General features: G+C 34.8%; 1 protein-coding gene across 1 annotated transcript in view; it reads left to right on the top strand.

Moving 5' to 3' along the window:
- The first annotated feature begins 5,923 nt into the window (after positions 1-5,923).
- The window catches only part of CALCR (calcitonin receptor), a 62,524-nt gene continuing 48,626 nt past the window's right edge, over positions 5,924-19,821 (top strand). Inside the window, exons 1-3 of the mRNA XM_033193493.1 lie at positions 5,924-6,000; positions 13,323-13,476; positions 15,144-15,254. Coding sequence (XP_033049384.1) covers positions 5,950-6,000; positions 13,323-13,476; positions 15,144-15,254 — 316 coding nt within the window. The 5' untranslated portion in view covers positions 5,924-5,949. The remainder of the gene's footprint in view (positions 6,001-13,322; positions 13,477-15,143; positions 15,255-19,821) is intronic.

Here is a 19,821-nt window from a genome sequence, read left to right as displayed (position 1 = left end):
CTTAATGCATGTGTGTATATGCTTCCAATTTACTGAATGAACTTGAAATAAATCAGAAACAATGAATAATGATCAACATATAAAATGACATTTGAAAATTATAATTTACATTCTCAATTTCCTGTTATACCAATATGTAAATTGAATAGAATTTACTCTTTTGGGGACAAGTCTAATAGGCATACATTGTAGACAGTAATTTATATCTGGCAAAATCTGTAAATACTTTTCTTAACTATTCTTTGATTTTTTTAAAATATGTGAGTACATATTTTATTTATTTTAATTTTTTTCTTTTTTTTTATTTTTTTTTTTTTTTTTTTTTTTTTTTTTTTGAGACGGAGTCTTGCTCTTTCACCCGGGCTGGAGTGCAGTGGCGGGATCTCAGCTCACTGCAAGCTCCGCCTCCCGGGTTTTACGCCATTCTCCTGCCTCAGCCTCCGGAGTAGCTGGGACTACAGGCGCCCGCCACCTCGCCCGGCTAGTTTTTTGTATTTTTAGTAGAGACGGGGTTTCCCCGTGTTAGCCAGGATGGTCTCGATCTCCTAACCTCATGATCCTCCCGTCTCGGCCTCCCAAAGTGCTAGGATCACAAGCTTGAGCCACCGCGCCTGGCCCTTTTCTTTTTAAAAACTAAAATTTTTACACCTATTGACCTGTCCTCTAAGTTTCCTCCCTTCGCACCCCACCCACCAACAGGGCTTGCTATGTGTTGTTCCCCTCTCTGTGTTCATGTGTTCTCACTGTTCAACTCCCACTTATGAACGAGAATATGTGGTGTTTGGTTTTCTGTTCCTGTTAGTTTGCTGAGGATGATGACTTTCAGCTTCATCCTTTGCAGGGATATGAGCTCATTCCTTTTTATGGCTACATAGTATTCCATGGTGTAAATGTACCACATTTTCTTTATACAGTCTGTCTTTGATGGGCATTTTGGTTGGTTCCATGACATTGTTATTGTAAATAGTGCTACAGCAAGCATACATGTGCATGTGTCTTTATAGTTGAATGATTTGTATTCCTTTGGATATGTACCCAGTAATGGGATTGCTGGGTCAAATGGTGTTTCTGGTTCTAGATCCTTGAGGAATCGCCATACTGTCTTCTACAATGGCTGAGCTAATTTACATTCCCACTAACAGTGTAAAAGCATTCCTATTTCTCCACAGCCTCTAGCATCTATGGTTTCTTGACTTTTTAATAATCACCATTCTGACTGGTGTGACATGCATGGTATCTCATTGTGGTTTTGATTTGCATTTCCATAAGGATCAGTGATGTTCAGCTTTTTTTCATATGTTTGTTGACTGTGTAAATGTCTTCTTTTGAGAAGTGTCCAGATCCTTTACCCACTTTTTGATGGGCTGTTTGTTTTCTTGGAAATTTGTTTAAATTCCTTGTAAATTTTGGATATTAGACCTTTGTTGGGTAGATTGCAAAAATTTTCTCCCATTCTATAGATTGCTGGTTCACTCTGATGATAGTTTCTTTTGCTGTGTGGAAGTTCTTTAGTTTAATTAGATCCCATTTGTCTATTTTGGCTTTTGTTGCAATTGCTTTTGGCATTTTTGTCATGAAGTCTTTGCCCGTGCCTATGTCCTGAATGGTATTACCTAGATTTTCTTCTAGAGTTTTTATGGTTTGGGGTTTTTATTTAAGAATTTAATCCATCTTGAGTTAATTTTTGTGTAGGGTGTAAGGAAGCGGTCCATTTTTAGTTTTCTGCATATGGCTACTACTTTTCCTAGCACTATTTATTGAATAGGAAATCCTTTCCCCATTGCTTGTTTTTGTCAAGTTGTTGAAGATCAGATAGTTGTAGATGTGTGGTGTTATTTTTGAGGTCTCTGTTCTGTTCCATTCCATTGGTCTATATGTCTGTTTTGGTACCAGTGCCATGCTGTTTTGGTTACTGTAGCCTTGTAGTATAGTTTGAAGTCAGGTAGTGTGATGCCTCCAGCTTTGTTCTTTTTGCTTAGGATTATCTTGGCTATATGGGTTCTTTTTTGATTCCATATGAAATTTAAAGTAGTTTTTTCTAATTCTATGAAAAATGTCAGTGGTAGTTTGATGGGAATAGCATAGAATCTATAAATTACTTTGAGCAGTATGGCCATTTTCACGATATTGATTCTTCCTATCAATGAGGATGGAATATTTTTCCATTTGTTTGTGTAATCTCTTATTTCCTTGAGCAGTGATTTGTAGTTCTCCTTGAAGAGGTCCTTCACATCCCTCATTAGCTGTATTCCTGGGTGTTTTATTCTCTTTGTAATGATTGTGAATTGGCTCTCTGCTTGTCTACTGTTGGATTAAAGGAATGCTTGCAATTTTCATACATTGATTATGTATCCTGAGACTTTGCTGAAGTTACTTATCAGTTTAAGGAGTTTTGGGGCTGAGATGATGGAGTATTCTAAATATAAAATGTTGTCTGCAAACACAGACAATTTGACTTCCTCTATTCCTATTTGAATACCCTTCATTTATTTATCTTGCCTGATTATTGCCCTGGCCAGAACTTCCAATACCATGTTGAACAGGAGAAGTGAGAGAGGGTATTCTTGTCTATGCTGGTTTTCAAAGGGAATGCTTTCAATCTTCCCCATTCAATATGATATTGGCTGTGGGTTTGTCATAAATAGTTTTTATTTTGAGATATGTTCCATCGATATGTAGTCTATTGAGAGTTTTTAACATGAAGGTATGTTGACTTTTATCAAAGGCTTTTTCTGCATCTGTTGAGATAATCATGTGGTTTTTGTCTTTGGTTCTATTTATGTGATGGATTACATTTATTGATTTGCGTATGTTGAACCAGACTTGCATCTGAGGATGAAGCCAACTTGATCATGGTAGATATGGTTTTTGATGTCCTGCTGGGTTCAGTTTGCCAATATTTTATTGAGGATTTTCACATCAGTGCTCTTCAGGGATATTGGCCTGAAGTTTTCTTCTTTTGTTGTGTCTCTGCCCGGATTTGGTATCAGGATGATGCTGACTTCATAAAATGAGCTATAAAGGAGTCCTTCATTTTCAATTCTTTGGAATAGTTTCAGAAGAAATGGTACCAACTCTTCTTTGTACCTCTTGTAGAATTCAGCTGTGGATCCATTTGGTCCTGGGCATTTTTTTGGTTCGAAGGCCATTAATTACTGCCTCAATTTCAGAACTTGCTACTGGTCTATTCAGGGCTTCAACTTCTTCCTAGTTTAGTCTTGGGAGGGTACCAGGAATTTATCCATTTCTTCTAGATTTTCTAGTTTATTTGTGTAGAGGTGTTTACAGTATTCTCTGATGGTAGTTTGTATTTCTGTGGCATCAGTGGTGATACCCCCTTTTTCATATTTTATCGTGTCTATTTGAATCTTCTCTCTTTCCTTCTTTATTAGTCTAGCTAGTGGTCTATCTATTTTGTTAATTTTTTCAAAAACCAGCTCCTGATTTCATTGATATTTTGGAGGGTTGTTTGGGTTTCTATGTTCATCAATTCTGCTCTGCTCTTTGTTATTTCTTGTTTTCTGCTAGCTTTTGGATTAGTTTGCTTTTGCCTCTCTAACTCTTTTAATTGTAATGTTAGGGTGTCAATTTGAGATCTTTGCAGCTTTGTGATGTGTGCATTTAGTACTATAAATTTCCCTCTTAACACTGCTTTAGCTGTGTCACAGAGATTCTGATACATTGTCTCTTTATTCTCATCGGTTTCCAAGAACTTCTTGATTTCTTCCTGAATTCCTTTATTTACCTAGGAGTCACTTGGAAGCAAGTTGTTCAATTTCCATGTAATTGTGTGGTTTTGAATGTGTTTCTTAATCCTGAGGTCTAATTTGATTACATTGTGGTCTGAGAGACTCTTTGTTATGATTTTAGTTCTTTTGCATTTGCTGAGGAGTATTTTACTTCCAGTTATGTGGTTGATTTTAGAACAAGTTCCATGTGGCACTGAGAAGAAGGTATATTCTGTTGATTTGGGTTGGAGAATTCTGTAGATGTCTATTAGGTCCCATGATACAGAGGTGAATTAAAGCCTTGAATATCCTTGCTAATTTTCTGTCTCATTGATCTCTCTAACATTGACAGTAGAGTGTTAAAGTCTCCCACTATTATTGTGTGGGAGTCTAAGTGTCTTTGTAGGTCTCTGATAACTTGTTTTATGAATCTGGGTGCTCCTGTATTGGGTGTATATATATTTAGAGGAGTTAGCTCTTGTTGAATTTTTCCCTTTACCGTTATGTAAGGCCCTTCTTTGTCTTTTTTTTTTTTTTAATTGTTGGTTTAAAGTCTGTTTTGTCTGAAACTAGGATTGTAACCCCTGCCTTTTTTTTTTTTTTTTTTTTTTTTTTTTTTTGCTTTCCATTTGCTGGGTAAATTTTCCTCCATCCCTTTATTTTGAACCTATGTGTGTCTTTGCACATGAAATGGATCTCCTGAATATAGCACATCAATGGGTCTTGACTTTTTATCCAATTTGCCAGTCTGTGTCTTTTAATTGGGGCATTTAGCCCATTGGGGCATTTAAGGTTAGCATTCTTATGTGTGAATTTAATCCATCATCATGATGCTATCTGGTTATTTTGCACAACAGTTGATGCAGTTTCTTCATAGTGCCATTGGTCTTTATATTTTGGTGTATTTTTGCAGTGGCTGGTACTGGTTTTTCCTTTCCGTATTTAGTGCTTCTTTCAGGAGCTTTTCAAGGCAAGCCTAGTGGTAATAAAATCTCTCAGCATTTGCTTGCCTGGAAACGATTTTATATCTCCTTCGCTTATGAAGCTTAGTTTGGCTGAATGTTAAATTCTGAGTTGAAAATTCTTTTATTTAAGAATGTTGAAATTGGCCCCCAATCTCCTCTGGCTTGCGGAGTTTCTGTTGAGAGGTCTGCTGTTAGTCTGATGGGCTTTGCTTTGTAGGTTACTTTGCCTTGCTCTCTGGCTGCCCTTGGTATTTTTTCATTCATTTCGACCTTGGAGAATCTGATGATTATGTGTCTTGGAGTTGATCTTCTCATGAAATATCTTAGTGGTGTTCTCTGTATTTCCTGAATTTGCATGTTGGCCAGTCTTGCTAGGTTGAAGAAGTTCTCCTGGATAAAGGATAGGTAAATTCTATAGGTAATATAATGGATGTAGTACAAGAGGAAATTATCAGTTAAGATGCAGTCATAACCACTCACCCCTAGTTGGAATGTAGGTTTCACACAAATCCCACTGATGAAAAGAAATATATGTATATTTCAAATGTTTAACCCTTTGTTATCTTTTCTTGCGTAAAATTATCTGCAGAGCCATGAAAAACTGTTTGATATTTGTGACTAAGCAAACTGTTTGGGTGATTATGCTCTTGAGTATGAATGGTGAGCTGTTAAGTGAAATACTCAATCATTGCTATGGAAGAAATTTGTTCTTACTAGCAATTTGAAGCTTAAAGAAACATTTATAGGAAAGAAAATTACTCAAAGCTTTAAATAAGGCTACTTTTAGAGTTGGCCTTAGAATACCTAGAGGGCATGATTAATCTTTTGCAAATTATAGATTTTATTTGTTTATGTCCAGTGAGGTGACTTCTTGGTAGACGTCTTCATTGCAATTTTCAGCAGCTCTATTGATGACACTTGTTAATTGAAGCTGACATGATTTGCTCTTGCTCTCTTGGAATGTCTTTATTTCTGTCCTAATATGCAAAGGCAGTTCCAGAATTTCTTAATAAGAGGGTCTCAAGTGTAAAAATCTGGTTGACAGGAAAAGCAATGGAATCTTCACTGCATTTGCATCACAAGCATACTGTTCTTTCTTACATGTGCTTTTTAGGGTGTCTTGGAACGTCGATCCTCTTTAAGTCAAGTAGAAAAAAATGAAAATGAAATGCCATAGCCAATATCAGAGATATATTAATTTTAGTCTTTGTTGCTTTTATATTTTTCTAGGACAAAGAGATCTTCAAAAACCAAAAATGAAGTTCACATTTACAAGCCGGTGCTTCGCACTGTTTCTTCTTCTAAATGTAAGTAAAACAAAATTATTCAAAGCCATGCTAATGAAGAATGTTGAATAAGGAGGAATGTTTTGAGTGTGATTGAATTAGTATTTGCAAGGGTAGGCATTGGTCTCCAGAAGCCAAAACTAAGTTCCTCAAAGCCATTATTTTGCTTAATATTTTGTTAACAAATCTCTCTTCTGAACTGTCTCTAATTTAAATTAGTGTTTATAGTCTACCCAGAAATTTGAGCTTTGTTTACAAAACTTTAGCATTAATTTGAGACATCTCCATATTATCTTAGAAATTAACGTAGATGGTAAATAATATTCTCAGGTAAAATGTTTTCATGTTGAAAAAACTATGTTTTGAATCATAGTTCAAAACTATGATTTGAATGATAGTTTCTGGGCTGTTCAATCCTTTTAAAACATCTGGGCTGTTCAATCCTTTTAAAACATCTGAACTCTTTCAGTCTGGCATTTGATTTCAAATGTATTTTTCATCAAAAACTGACTACAGAATCCTCAAGTCTTTGTATACCACTATTATTCTATAATTCTTTCTCCAACCTTTTAAATTATGTTCAGTTTATGTAATTCTATTTTGTTTTATTCCTAAAAGATTTAGCAAGTAATCGGAAATATAATCATCTCAGAAAATACTATCAATGCCTATTATTTGTGTCAACATTGTTAACCCACCATCACATCAGCTTCAATAGCACATGAAAGGGAGATGAGTAAATTTTACATAAATCAATGTGGAGCTACCTTGCTTCTTATCCTTTCCATCACATCAGAGTAACATTTGCTAATGAATTACAGCTGGCTGCAAAGATCACTCAATATCTCATACTGTCGTACTGACCCACACAAAGCTTGCATAGGATTCCAGGATTTCCATTGTTTATTAATGTGTAGTATAGGCCTACAAGTCTGTCTAAACTGTTTGTCTTTATATTATTCAAGAAAAAATATTACTACTATTTCATAAATGTTAATTTAGTTTATAAGGCAACTTTTATTTTTAATATTGTACATCAAATAAATGGTTTAGGGGAATGACTATTAATGCAACCCTTTTGCACCTATCTGGACAATGAGCATAACTTATTTTATTGTCAGGTTGTCTTATCATTTTATCCTATTAAATATTTCTTTAGATAAATTACAGTAAAGTTTTCTAAAAGTAATTAGCATTTGGAAATGCAGGTTTCTTTATGTCATTGGAAATATAATAAAAACACTAAACAAGACTACTGTGGAAACTAATAGAATATTTTAATTTGTCTGTAAATACCCAGGCCTTATGTGGTCTTCTATGGATATAAAAATATTGCTATATATTATTGATACTGTTATTTTTCATAGCTCAAATGAAATCCTAAGTGATCTAGTATATGTGAATATTTTTGAATAATCATGTTTCATAAATCAAATAATTATATTGAACATGACAGAAGAAAAACTAAAGAACTAAATACTAACAAAATTGTTTGAAGATTATCTAATTGCCTTTTTTATTACAAAGACTTTAGAAAATTTGTAGTGTGTTAAAAAAGTAAAGAAGGTCATTTTTATTCAAAACTTTTAGCTAATGTAGTCTATAATTTAAATATTGAAAAAATGCACATCTTTGCATGAGCCATGGATAGAAACATTTTATGGCTTGTGGGCACCTCTTGACCAGCAAGCATAACTGAACAGGGCATTTAAATGGGTTTGTGCTCTCTTTGCTGTGACAGAGAGAAATATGCTTCTCTCTCTGTTTTTGGATTATATATTTGATTTGGAGGATTTGTCCATAAAACAAAATTTGATATGTCCGTTTTCTTCAAAACATTTATTATGTGCACGTTGACACTTCCCAGGGGTAAAAAATGTAATGGCAATGTTCCTAACTAATCCAAAATATTGCTTTTTAGACAATAGATTGTTGTGAAAATACACTAACTCTCAAACTCTATCGACTTGATTTTCATATAGTTTTTAAAGTATCAGTTTGGGTCACCACTTTCAACTAACCTCTTTCCATTAGCCATAACCACCCACTCAATTCCTCTCCCTCCTGTGAGGTATACAGTAAGCTTAGAACAGTGGTTGGTATACAGTGAACTCTCAGAAAAAGATGCTAGTGGTGATGCTGATGACGACAATGCCAATGGCAATAATGAAGACATAAAAAATTAGGTTCTTCAGAGCAGGTGTTATTGTTATGTGTTTACTTGGCTATATTCACCTATTTGCTTTGAATTTATGATATATGCAGTTTTGTTGTTTATATAATGTGAGTAGAATTACACAGCACACCAGCCAGGCATCTGATCCTACCCGGGAAAACCAGGACTAATGCTTTTTACAACAGGGTGCTTTGTCCTTTCTTATTTTGAAACGTATAAGTAACTGAAAAGCAAAAATAATTATATACATTATCAACATTAAGGATGGTGACATGAAAATCCCATTGGTTACATCAGTTTGTAGATTCTAGGTTTATATTCTTTTTAGAGCAGTTTTGCCTGTGGCAATCAACAGGAAGCTCTCCCTTCAGCACAGCAGCTTGGGTCCACACACTCAGTGGGCTTGAACTATTGCAGAGATGGACCATTTCTCAAAGTTCCATGAAGAACAGCTCTGTAACTGTCTCTCTACTACTAGAAACTGTAACACAAAAGCAACCTGACCGTCCTACATCACAGTAGGAATTGCATAAGCATATGACCATTTCAAATCAGATAGCTTTCTTGTGCACTCCATGATTTGTGTGGATAAAATCTAGAATGTAAGCTCCATGAGAGCAGGTGGCTTGCCAGTTTTGTTCACTGCTGAATTTGCAGAACCTAGAAGAGTACCTGACATATGAGAGGCACTCAAAGTATTTGTTGACTGAAAAAAACAATGATGCTTGGGCTGCTGACTACTGATGTTGGTGGCAGCTTGGTGGTCGTATGTGTGGCGCCATTTACTTGAACCTTTAGGAGTGACATCACATATACGGCAGCTAAACTGTTACATGGGACAACAATTAAGAGGTTTGTTTGTTTGTTTGTTGAAAAATAACGTAAGATGGTTTATATGCAAAACTTTGAAAACTGATGTTTTTTTTTCAGGAAAACAATATGCCCTTAATATCTCATTTCTATCTGGATGTGATCATATAATCATATGTTTATTTAACCCCCTGAAATAAGTAGTATAGACATAACACTTATAATAAATAGGATATTTTAAGTCTCTTACATTGCTTGGTAGTTTCATCCAATCATTACTGGTTTTATTTTGTCTCTGTATTGCTGAAAATAATACCACCTTCCCAGCAATTCTTATTTGTATAAAATTATCAGCAAAAATTTAACATTTAATAAACTTTATGAAATTTGTATATATGTTATTTTTAAGCAGTAGTAATTCCATGATTTGAATTTTATATGTATATATATTATATATATATAATCATACATATACATATATTTATATGTTTCTTTCTTTCTATCTATCTATCTATCTGTCTATCTATCTATCTATCCAGTCAGCCCTCTGTATCCATGGGTTGTACATCCATAGATTGAACCAATCTCAGATAGAAAATATTCAGGAAAAAATTGTATTGAAAATGTACAGACTCTTTTTCTTTTTATTATTTCCTAACTAATACAGCATAACAACTATTTACATCACATTTATATTGTACTAGGTATAAATAATCTAGAGATGATTTAAATAATACAGGAGGATGTACATAGGTTATATGCAAATACTACACCATTTTATATGAAGGACCTAAGCATCCTCAGATTTTGGTATCCACAGGAGGTCCTGCAACCAATCCCCTGAGTGTACCAAGGGATGACTGTATACATAAACAGAATGTGCCAATGAGTATGTTATTTTAGGAAGAAGGCCACTGAGACATTCATCTACTGCTGGGAAAATTCCATCTTCAGCGCTCAAATATGAACCAGACCAGGAACTGATGCAGATTATTACTGCTCATCTGACAACAGAAGTTCTAATTTTTCATTCCTTCAGTGTTGAAACAATCTCTACTGAACCAGCTTCAAACAAGTTCACTGGAGTTTGTTTCAATATTGCAAGAATGATAAGATGGAAGCTACTTTCATCAGCATGAATTATAACTACTCATATACAGATTGTCTGTTTCCACTGTTACTGATGTTAAAACTGCATTAAAGCAAATAAAAATGTAATTGAAAATACAGCGTAGGGTTTTCTGCTTGATATCCTCGGACATACTATTTGCCTATGGTTTCCATGAATTTCCAGCTAAAGCAGGAAAATCTCTTACTTGGTTGTCAGCCATATAAAAAGAGAATTCAGAATGTTACTTTTGGGAAGAAAGCCAGCTTTAAACAAAATAGTTCTTAGTGTTTAGCATATCTAATACAAGTGACAGACAAGATTTATATATGACATAATATTCCATCTTTGAATTCAATTTGAAGATGGTGAGAAAAGGGTCCAGAAATTAATAATATATCAAATGATCATTCTCATATTAACTGAAGATTTTAGAGCCACCAAAGAAGAATCTAAAATACATGTATAAGCTGAACCAATAATTAATATCTCTATTGTGAAGGCATCATGATCCATCCTTGCTTTGTGGTTACCTGATATGTAATTTAATTTTTAAAACATACATATTCATACAAATGTTCAGTAATAGACTAAAAAAAGGAACCTCAACATAGAATCCCTTCAGATTACCCTTTTTTTAAAATTTTGCAAATCATGTTCCAATTCCATTAGGAATATCTAAGAATTTTATGACTGATTATGACTGATGATTCTTTATTGTTCATAACTTCAGGTATCAGAAATACATTTTATAGTGTTGGTCCATCTTGCCAGACAGTAAGCTCTATGAGAGCATGATCTACACTTATTTTATTCAGCACTGTATCCTCAGCATCTGGCACAATGTTGGGCTCATCAAGTCTGATCAATATTTGCTGACTGATCTGAAGGCCAGTGGGGAAAGTGCCATATATCAAAAGGAATTGTGTTCAGCTGCATTGGTAAAGGATTTGCACAGTTTTAATCATTTTTGTGGGTTCATTACTTTCTCTTGTGACATAAATTCAAGAGACATTAAAATTAGAAATAAAATGTTTAAAGAGTAGTGTCAACTTTATTCACAATTGGTGTCCATTTGAAGTTATCACAGTAATGTTATAATAATGTTAAGTATTCACCATCTTCTCTTTGCAAGCTATTTCCACTGGGATGGCTTGCGACCATCGCCAAATCTAACCCAAAATAGGACTTACTTACCAAGGGGAAGAAGTTCCCCCTAAAAATGTTTTCCTTTCCCAGCATCTCCCCTTTCTTGGCAACTATATTTTTCCCCAAATATCTAGGCTAAATATCTGGGCCATTTGACTATTACTGTTTCCCATTCCTTGTATTCAAATATGCCTTCATGTTTTTATTATTGAGAAAGTGCTAAGAGTGGTACTTTCTTGTTCCAGCCAGGCCTTCAACTTCCTGCTGCCCCCACCCCACCCCGCACGTTTAACCTGTGGACATCTGATGGCTGCTGCATGAATTTTACTAAAAATTCTCCTTTCACAACCTTCACTGATCAAAAATCTATAAAACATCTTTATCATATTATATTATGTTATATACCATGTTTTAACAATATTAGCTAAAATCTTTTGAACCTTTCGTGTCCCTGACACTTTGTGTTTATTTTCTTGTTCATCCTCATAACATCATAGATGATAAATATTATTCTTTCTACTCTTCTTATTTTACATTTCCTAGGTTGAGGAAACAGATCTAGTGAGAGGTTGCTAATCTGCTCAAAGTGGCAAAACAAGTCTTAACTTTTTTTGTTATCTGAAGATTCAGATAATGCAGAGTCTTGAAAGCAAAGCCCTGACCTTCTTACCCTCAAATATGTTCCCCTTCAGGCAAGATGATTTTCTCACAGTGGTTCATGCCTGTCATTTCCAACCTCCTGACTTTTGTGGGAACGATCCCTCCATCCCAAAAAGCTTCTCAGCCCACCTTGTGCCTATGCAGAAACTACATACACTCAAGGTTCAATTCAAATTCTACCTTGTATCTGTAGCCATCCTGAATGTTTGTGCTCCCTACTCTCTCCAAACTCTGAATTTTGATTGGATTGTGTGCTGGACAACTTAGCAGTTAGTGATGTGCTGTCATGTAGGACATACACAATGACTCGCATGGAAAACAGTGAGGATTCACCATGAAGAGCCAGGAATATACGTGTCAACTTAATAGGGATGAGTTTTGTTTAGAAACTAGCACATATAGAAGAGTACATAACACCACTTCTGCCATCAATACAACTGGAGAAACTTCAATCTTAGAATTGAAGTTTCAGTGGGTATGATAGAAATTAAACAGCATTCCTAAATTCAGGAAAAGGAAAGTCAGTGCAGGCTGATGTTTTTAGGTTTCTCAAAAAAAAAAAAAAAGAAAAGAAAAAATCACTATGTAGAACATGGATATTAAAAAGTTGCAGATTCCAACACCACTAAAAACATTGGTCATAGCCACAAAAGAAATTGAAATCTGTATAAACACAAGTTAGAGAGCAATGTGACAGAGTGATCTTTTCAAACACCCACATTACCTTTGAAAAAGAGAGACTTGTGATGGTGATGATTAACTGAAACTGAAAAAAAACTATTGTCAATCTGTACCAAAATGCAAATGTGCTGAGATAAATATCTAATAAATACATCAATTTTTCATTAGTGAAAATAAATTGCCCTGTACAGGTCATCTGCTGTTGAAACCAATTTAAGGAGATTATGGTCAATTATGAGGAGCATAAAACATATTTTGTTTGTTCTATGGAATAGATGGGATAAATTTCTAGCAGTGTACACAGCACCAATAAAATTTAGCTGAAAGAATCAAATAAAAAAGCATATTTATTGAACTATGTCTATTTTTTAATAACATGATTCATGATTCTTTAGAGTAAGGCAAAGTTGATTTAATATTTTATTTTTTGGAAATTAGATTATTTGTTTTGTTTACTTCTAAATTTTAGAATCATAATACAGTTAAAACAATCCTAACTGATAAAGAGGTGTATGAGTGTGTGTAGGTGTTATCCATTTTCAATAGTAAATGCAAATATAAAATGTTCAGGTAGAATTTGTAGATGAAATGTAAAAACATTTTTAGTTATGTATACGAAAAAGAATTGTACACAGAGACCATGAATAAATATTGCTTAGAGAGCAAAAACAAATGTTTTCAAACTTTTTCGTTGTCTCATTTGTGTGTGCTCACCCATTCCTCCTGTCTATAAGTAACTGATTTTTCTTTTTAATACAGCACCCAATCCCAATTCTTCCTGCCTTTTCAAATCAAACCTATCCAACAATAGAGCCCGAGCCATTTCTTTACGTCGTAGGACGAAAGAAGATGATGGATGCACAGTACAAATGCTATGACCGGATGCAACAGTTACCCCCATACCAAGGAGAAGGTAAAGAGAAGGATGTATATGAACGTATGTTTGAAACACCATTAAAGACATTTTCTTTTGTGGTTAAATATGTGTTGAATAATTTTAATTTAATATGCCAGCAGTTTTCACACTATGGTATGTTTGTGTATTTCATGCAGTGCATATGTCTAATTTCTTTGCTCAAGTTCATCCGACTGCAGTTTGACTAACATCTGCCCTCATGATAAAATGACTGCAATAATTCAGTATTCACACCTGGCGAGCAGGAACAACACAGGACCAAGTGAGGAAGGGGATGTAGAAAATGACAGGAAAGGGAATTGGAAAATAATGGGCAGAGAATTTGACTGAGGTGGATGCTATCAAACCCTATCTTGCTTGGATTAATTAGGTAGTATCTTCTCTTTAACTGTCAATTGGTTGGCAACCCATACTATTCTTCCACACTTTCTGGCCCCACTTTCCAGGAGAATTACAAAATGATACCTCCTAGCCAGACACTGCGTATCTACCAGCTTCTCCAGAATGGCTGTATGTGACTGCTCAGATATTTTCTGGTCTAAACATATTCTATTAGCTGTAGAGGACCCATAGAAAGCAAAAGGGGAGATGTGATGGGCAAGCTCATAGCAACATCCCTTTAAATTTTCCTATTTGTCCCCTGAGACATTGGAAAAGATTTAATAAGATCTTTTACAATCATATATATATTTGAGACAGGGTCTCCCTCTCTCACCCAGAACGATCCTCCCACTTTAGCCTCCTGAGCAGTTGGGACTACAGGTGCATACCACCATGCCTGGCAAATTTTTGTATTTTTTTGTAGAGTATGTATTTTTTTGTAGAGCATGTTGTCCATGCTGGTCTCCAACTCCTGGGTTCAAGAGAGCCTCCCAAAGTGCTAGGATTACAGGTGTGAGACACTGTGTCTGGTCTACTACCAGGTACATTTTAAGACAAGCCAACTTGGTAGGAAAAAAATGGTTAAATATACTCTGTTACTGCACATTCTTTGCTTTCAAATAGTTCAAGTTTTAGTTTGTAGTTCTTATTTTTAGCATTTTCCTTTAAACAAAAACATCAAGTCAACTGAAAGGCAGATACATGTTATTCTTCTGTGTGCAGTAATTTCAGTGTTTATCAAGAACTGAACAGGCATTAGATATAACTCTGACCAAAGGAGAAACAATTTCGTTGAAGCCAATGAGACAATAAAAACACAGTACTGATATTTTCGGGGATTTTCTGAGAGCTCTTTTCATTTTTTAAATAATTTTTGAGAGCATTCTTGAAAGCCTGAATCTGATTCTTTAGAATACATACCTTTATAGAGGTAAATCTTCATGGTTTTGGGTAGATTTTTGTTTGTTTGTTTTGTTTTGTTTTTGAGAGAGAGAGGGTCTTGCAGTCTTTGGGGCATTTGCTTTTTTGATTAGCTCAACTTTAGAACCTTTTACAAAGTAGATATAGAGCCCTGCTTGTCATCCAATGAGATAATGTGGTCACAGATATGCTAAGGCTATTTGAAACTGTATTTCCAAAATAAGTGACTTTGGTTCGTTTGAAAAGTAGGTGGTTATGACTGGTGTAGTGAGCCCAACTACATGTAATATTGTCTTGAGATCAATCTTCTCATTTAGTTAAATCCACAAGGCTTCAATATTAATTTCCTTCTAAATGGCCAGGTCCATATTGCAATCGCACCTGGGATGGATGGCTGTGCTGGGATGACACACCAGCTGGAGTACTGTCCTATCAGTTCTGCCCAGATTATTTTCCGGATTTTGATCCATCAGGTAGAGTGTTTATTTTCATTTTATGCTCTTGCTATGAAGCTTTTAGAGTTTTCATGGTTTTGAGAAGAAAATCAGATACAAAATGTACCTACCTAATCATACTACACATTTCAGCAGCTTCTGAAGCGTTTCTTTAATTGAAATACTGCTTAGGTGTACAAATATTACAAGCTGACCTTTTTTTAAGGCATATTGCTGGTCAGCTATATGTGTTGGTATTAAATTCTGGTTTATAAGCATAGCTTTTCTAAAACTCTGTGAATAGTTTTATTTAAATGTGAGTTTTAAACATTTTTCAATTATCTCACTGAAAAGGGGGTAGAAATCTTAATTATGAAGGAGATCCAGATGCTGAAACTAAATGGATTAGCTATGGGCACAACATATAGGTTGTTAATGGGTGAAATTTGTTCCTGAGAGTAAAGTGAGCCTGAGGCCTACAGGGGTTAAGTGGCTTTAGAATCCCAATTAAAGAAGAAAAATGAATCTACCCCTGAAACAATGTTTGAAAAATGCTTTTTGTGCTTCCTTCAAGAGTAAAAGATCTAATTTGTCCCTGAAAACAAAATTTCACCTCAGTAAGGCAGAGATAATGGAAGTGGGATTGCAGAGAACCTCTTTTAAAACCAGTGCAGGCTAGCTACTTCTGGGAATTCCCATTGTGATGGAAAAGTTGGGATGTGAAGAAAGAAAGGGCTTTGTGCTGTGCCCTAAATCGGCTACATTCCTGGAATCTCTAACTAAATGCTATTTGATGATAATCCTTCAGGACCTTATTAACTCTTCCCAATGAATGATGCTTCATTAATCTTTATTTCACAACTACATTAGAAGTAACTTGATTGGCACAAAGAGCTGTTGTGCAGTTGAAGATACTAGGCCAGTTCCAAAGTAACAATGCAGCTCTTGCCAAAGTGGATATAAATATTGACTACAAGGCAAAATTTTGATCAACAAATCAGAGATTTCCAGGCATCGATCCATCTTTTCAGCCTAGTTCTTATACAGAAACCTCTCAGCTGCAGGACAAATTCACTTTAAAAGTGTGTCTGAAATATATAATATATTCCAAACTTAAATTATAAACACACACACACACACACACACACACACAAAACACATTAACGAAATCCCAGAGGTTTCACTTTGGAAAAAGTCCTTGGTAAAAGACAGATAGTGAAAGAACTGTATTGAAATTCAAAAGAGGCTGACATTCTGAAGGAATATGCTGGAATGTAAAAAGCAAAATTTAACAAGGAAGAATTTACAGCCCCACACTTGAAGCCAAACAAACAACTTTAATGGCACAGAGCCAAGATGGTCCAACTATGGTTTGGGACAGTGATTCTCAACCCAGATGCCCTTTCACAAAATGAAAAAAAAAAAAATGGTGAGCTTTTAAAAAATGCAGATGCCTGACCCTGTACAGATCAATAGAATTTGAATCTCTAGGGACAGGACCTCAGAATCTGCTAGCAATTCCCCCATGTGAATCTGGAATGAGAGAAGCACATCGTACTTTTCACAGGTCAGTCCACACATAGAGTATTTTAGAGAGAAATATCAATCATCAAACACATGTGGAGAGTCTCCAGGCTGTGAGCAGACAAGCTGTGGGGAGTGAGTAATGGGGGATGTTTGGTTTGTAAAGGGAAGACCCAGAGTAAACATAATCCTTTCTTCAAATATTGAAAGACTCATCAGGTGAAGGAGGACAAATTCTTGATAGTTGTAACAGTTAAAACCAAGAAATGACTTGATCCACACTTAAGTTAAAACAAAAGAAAAAATACCGTTTCCTATAGCCTTGTTCATGAGTGGAATGACCTTCTTTAAGAGTAGCATCTCTCTGCATGCAATATATTTTCCCATATCTGGCTACATAACTTCATTGAAACCAAATTATATTCATTTTATTTAAAAAAAAAAAACTGCTTTCGGCAATCTGATAAATATTAAATGTGGCCACTTTTAAAAATCGCAAGTAAACTTGGAAGGGTGGGTCATTGACAAATAACATTAGCAAAATAATCGACAAATTTTCAACATCAATTTTTTGTGCTGATCAATGCTAATCCTTTTTCACACGTTGTTAATGTCCGATAGAGATGCTTTAAATAGGGTTTGTCTAGTGCCTATCTCAGTAAATTTACAGTTTTAAGTTTTCTTATTTAACTTTGTAACGGATTTACATGAAGCAGTAATGATTCTAATAGGTTGCTTGAAAACCTCTTTTGCTTGAAAAAATATTTTTTCATACATTTTAAATAAAAATTAAACATACAAATAACTCTATAACCTGCAGTTTAAATCTTGCATTTAGTAAAATAATACCTGTTTCAGTCATACAATAAAAAATGATGAATTACACCTAAAAACTGCCAAGGAAAAAGGATTTTTGTACTAGCTCTTAGCAGATTGAGTAACCAAGCCTACTAATAGAAAATTGTTTTAAATATTATCAGATCTCAGTGATTTTTCAGCCAAATAAATTTCTCTTTTTTCAGTATGTTTTTTCCTTAGCCTTTAAAACAATAGCAATGTTCTTCAAATATTACCATACGATTCTGACTTCCACATCCTGTGCTAAAAAAGAAAATAACCATCTATAAAAGCATTATCTTTAGGTACAGCAATGCTTTGCCTTTGTTAACATAGGAAAATGCTTCAAAAATATTTTCCCTGAGAAATTATCAAAGATTAAAATTTTGTGAAGATTCCAAATACACTTGCAAAATCTCCCTGCATATTATACCAATCTAGGCTTGCTATTTGATCTCTCAGACAATAAACACATCACATAGTTGCTTTGAAGAACTAGAGAATATCTGAATAACTGAGATTAAGTTTGGCAAGTACATTCATTTTAATGTTTGCTTGTTCATTATTTCTATGTTATTTAATTCAACCTGATTTTTTCTTTCAGTTGCTCGGCCAATTCAGAGGTTAGAATTTAAATATTATCTTGTAGCCAACAACATTATCTAAAATTCTTTAGGTCACTGGAATGGAATATAGACAACCTTGATCATTTATGAGATTTCACCTTCTAGAGTCCCAGTACCAAATTAAAATATTGTTGACCAGTATTATAATACAAAAGCGAGGTTTTTTTTTAGACAATCCAGCTTAATTCTAATTTTAGTTAAGTGCCACTTTAGTTGTTTGCTAACAATATACTAGTTTTACAGTGTGCTTATCCTGCTAATAATAATGTCTTGATAAATATTATCTCACCATTCTGACCACTATTTACTCCCAATATATATTGTTGTGATTTCCCAGCCTCATGCACTTAACCCAGAATCTCAGATATATACTCAGTTAATAATTTAAGCAACATACAGAACAAAGAAGTTTTCTTATTTATTTCTGAGATAGAGCACTTGATGTAGGGTCTGGTATATGGTAAGTTATCAAATATTATTTTAAAAAATTATGAAAGTTGCTATCATGGCCTAATATTTTAGTATGAATTTCAGCAAAGATATTATGAGTCATCCCCATGAGAACTTATTATTTCTATCAAATTTGGAACTTTACTTTGTACTGATACATATACACTGGCTAAAAAATTAAAATTCAAAAAGCACCAAGGCTTTATCATATTGTAACCAGCACTGAATATATCACACAAAAATAATTGAAAAAATAATAAGCCTGATGGGAACCAGCAGACACCACAAAGCAAGCACTTGGAAGGTTCTTTCTCAGGGTCCAAACAAAATCTTCTTGTCCTTTTTTTCTGAAATATTTTAGTGTAAGCAGAACTCTTAACCTCAGTGAGCAACCCCAGAATCATTGACCTGCTGGTTGGAGGGACAGTAGGATGCCAGGCTTTCCTCCTCTTTGCTAAGCAAAAAAAAAGTGGGGGGCCAAACCAGTGTTATCTTTTATTTCTATGCCAAATCCAATTTCCAGGTGCCATTTACATCGTCTTATTTTCTCACCTACATCTGCATCTTAACAATTAGGGCTTGCCTGTTTTGCTTCCTCTGATCAGTTGGCACATTGCCACAGAAGTAAGAGGCTTAATTAGTGCTTAATAGCTCTGCAATAGAGTGGAATGAAGTAGACTCAGATTTGATGCCTGACCTTACTAGATGCTAGTTATGGAAGGGAAATTTACTTATATATAAAATGGGAAGAACAATATTCACTTCAAAGACTCATTATTAACGTTAAAGAAGATAATTATGCAAAGTGCTGAGCGGTGCCTGGCCCCCCCATAGCGAAGGTGGAGATCTTTAATGTGCCAGTCCAGCTGAGTTAGGAATTTCATTAACTAGCATCTATGAGATACTTTAAAAAGTAAACAGTAAAGGCTAAAGCCTGGATCCCTATATATTTTCTGTGGGATGAAGAGAGATGATTCAAATGAAATCTCTTGAGAGGCAGAAAAATGACCTCTTGATATATCCCTTAGTTTTGGACTTCTTTGTTCTACTGGATTTAACCATATGGGACTGGGAAGATTTGACCATTTGATCCAAAATTACTGTTTCATACAGTTAATCTAATGAAAAAACATTGCAAGTAAATAAAGAAAGGTATGTTCTTGTTCTTC

The sequence above is a fragment of the Trachypithecus francoisi genome, unplaced genomic scaffold (genome assembly GCF_009764315.1).
Source record: "Trachypithecus francoisi isolate TF-2019V2 unplaced genomic scaffold, Tfra_2.0 Lachesis_group4, whole genome shotgun sequence".
NCBI classification, from domain to species: Eukaryota; Metazoa; Chordata; class Mammalia; order Primates; family Cercopithecidae; genus Trachypithecus; species Trachypithecus francoisi.
The sequence above is the reverse complement of the archived record's forward strand: the minus strand, read 5'-3'. Positions and strand labels throughout refer to the sequence as shown.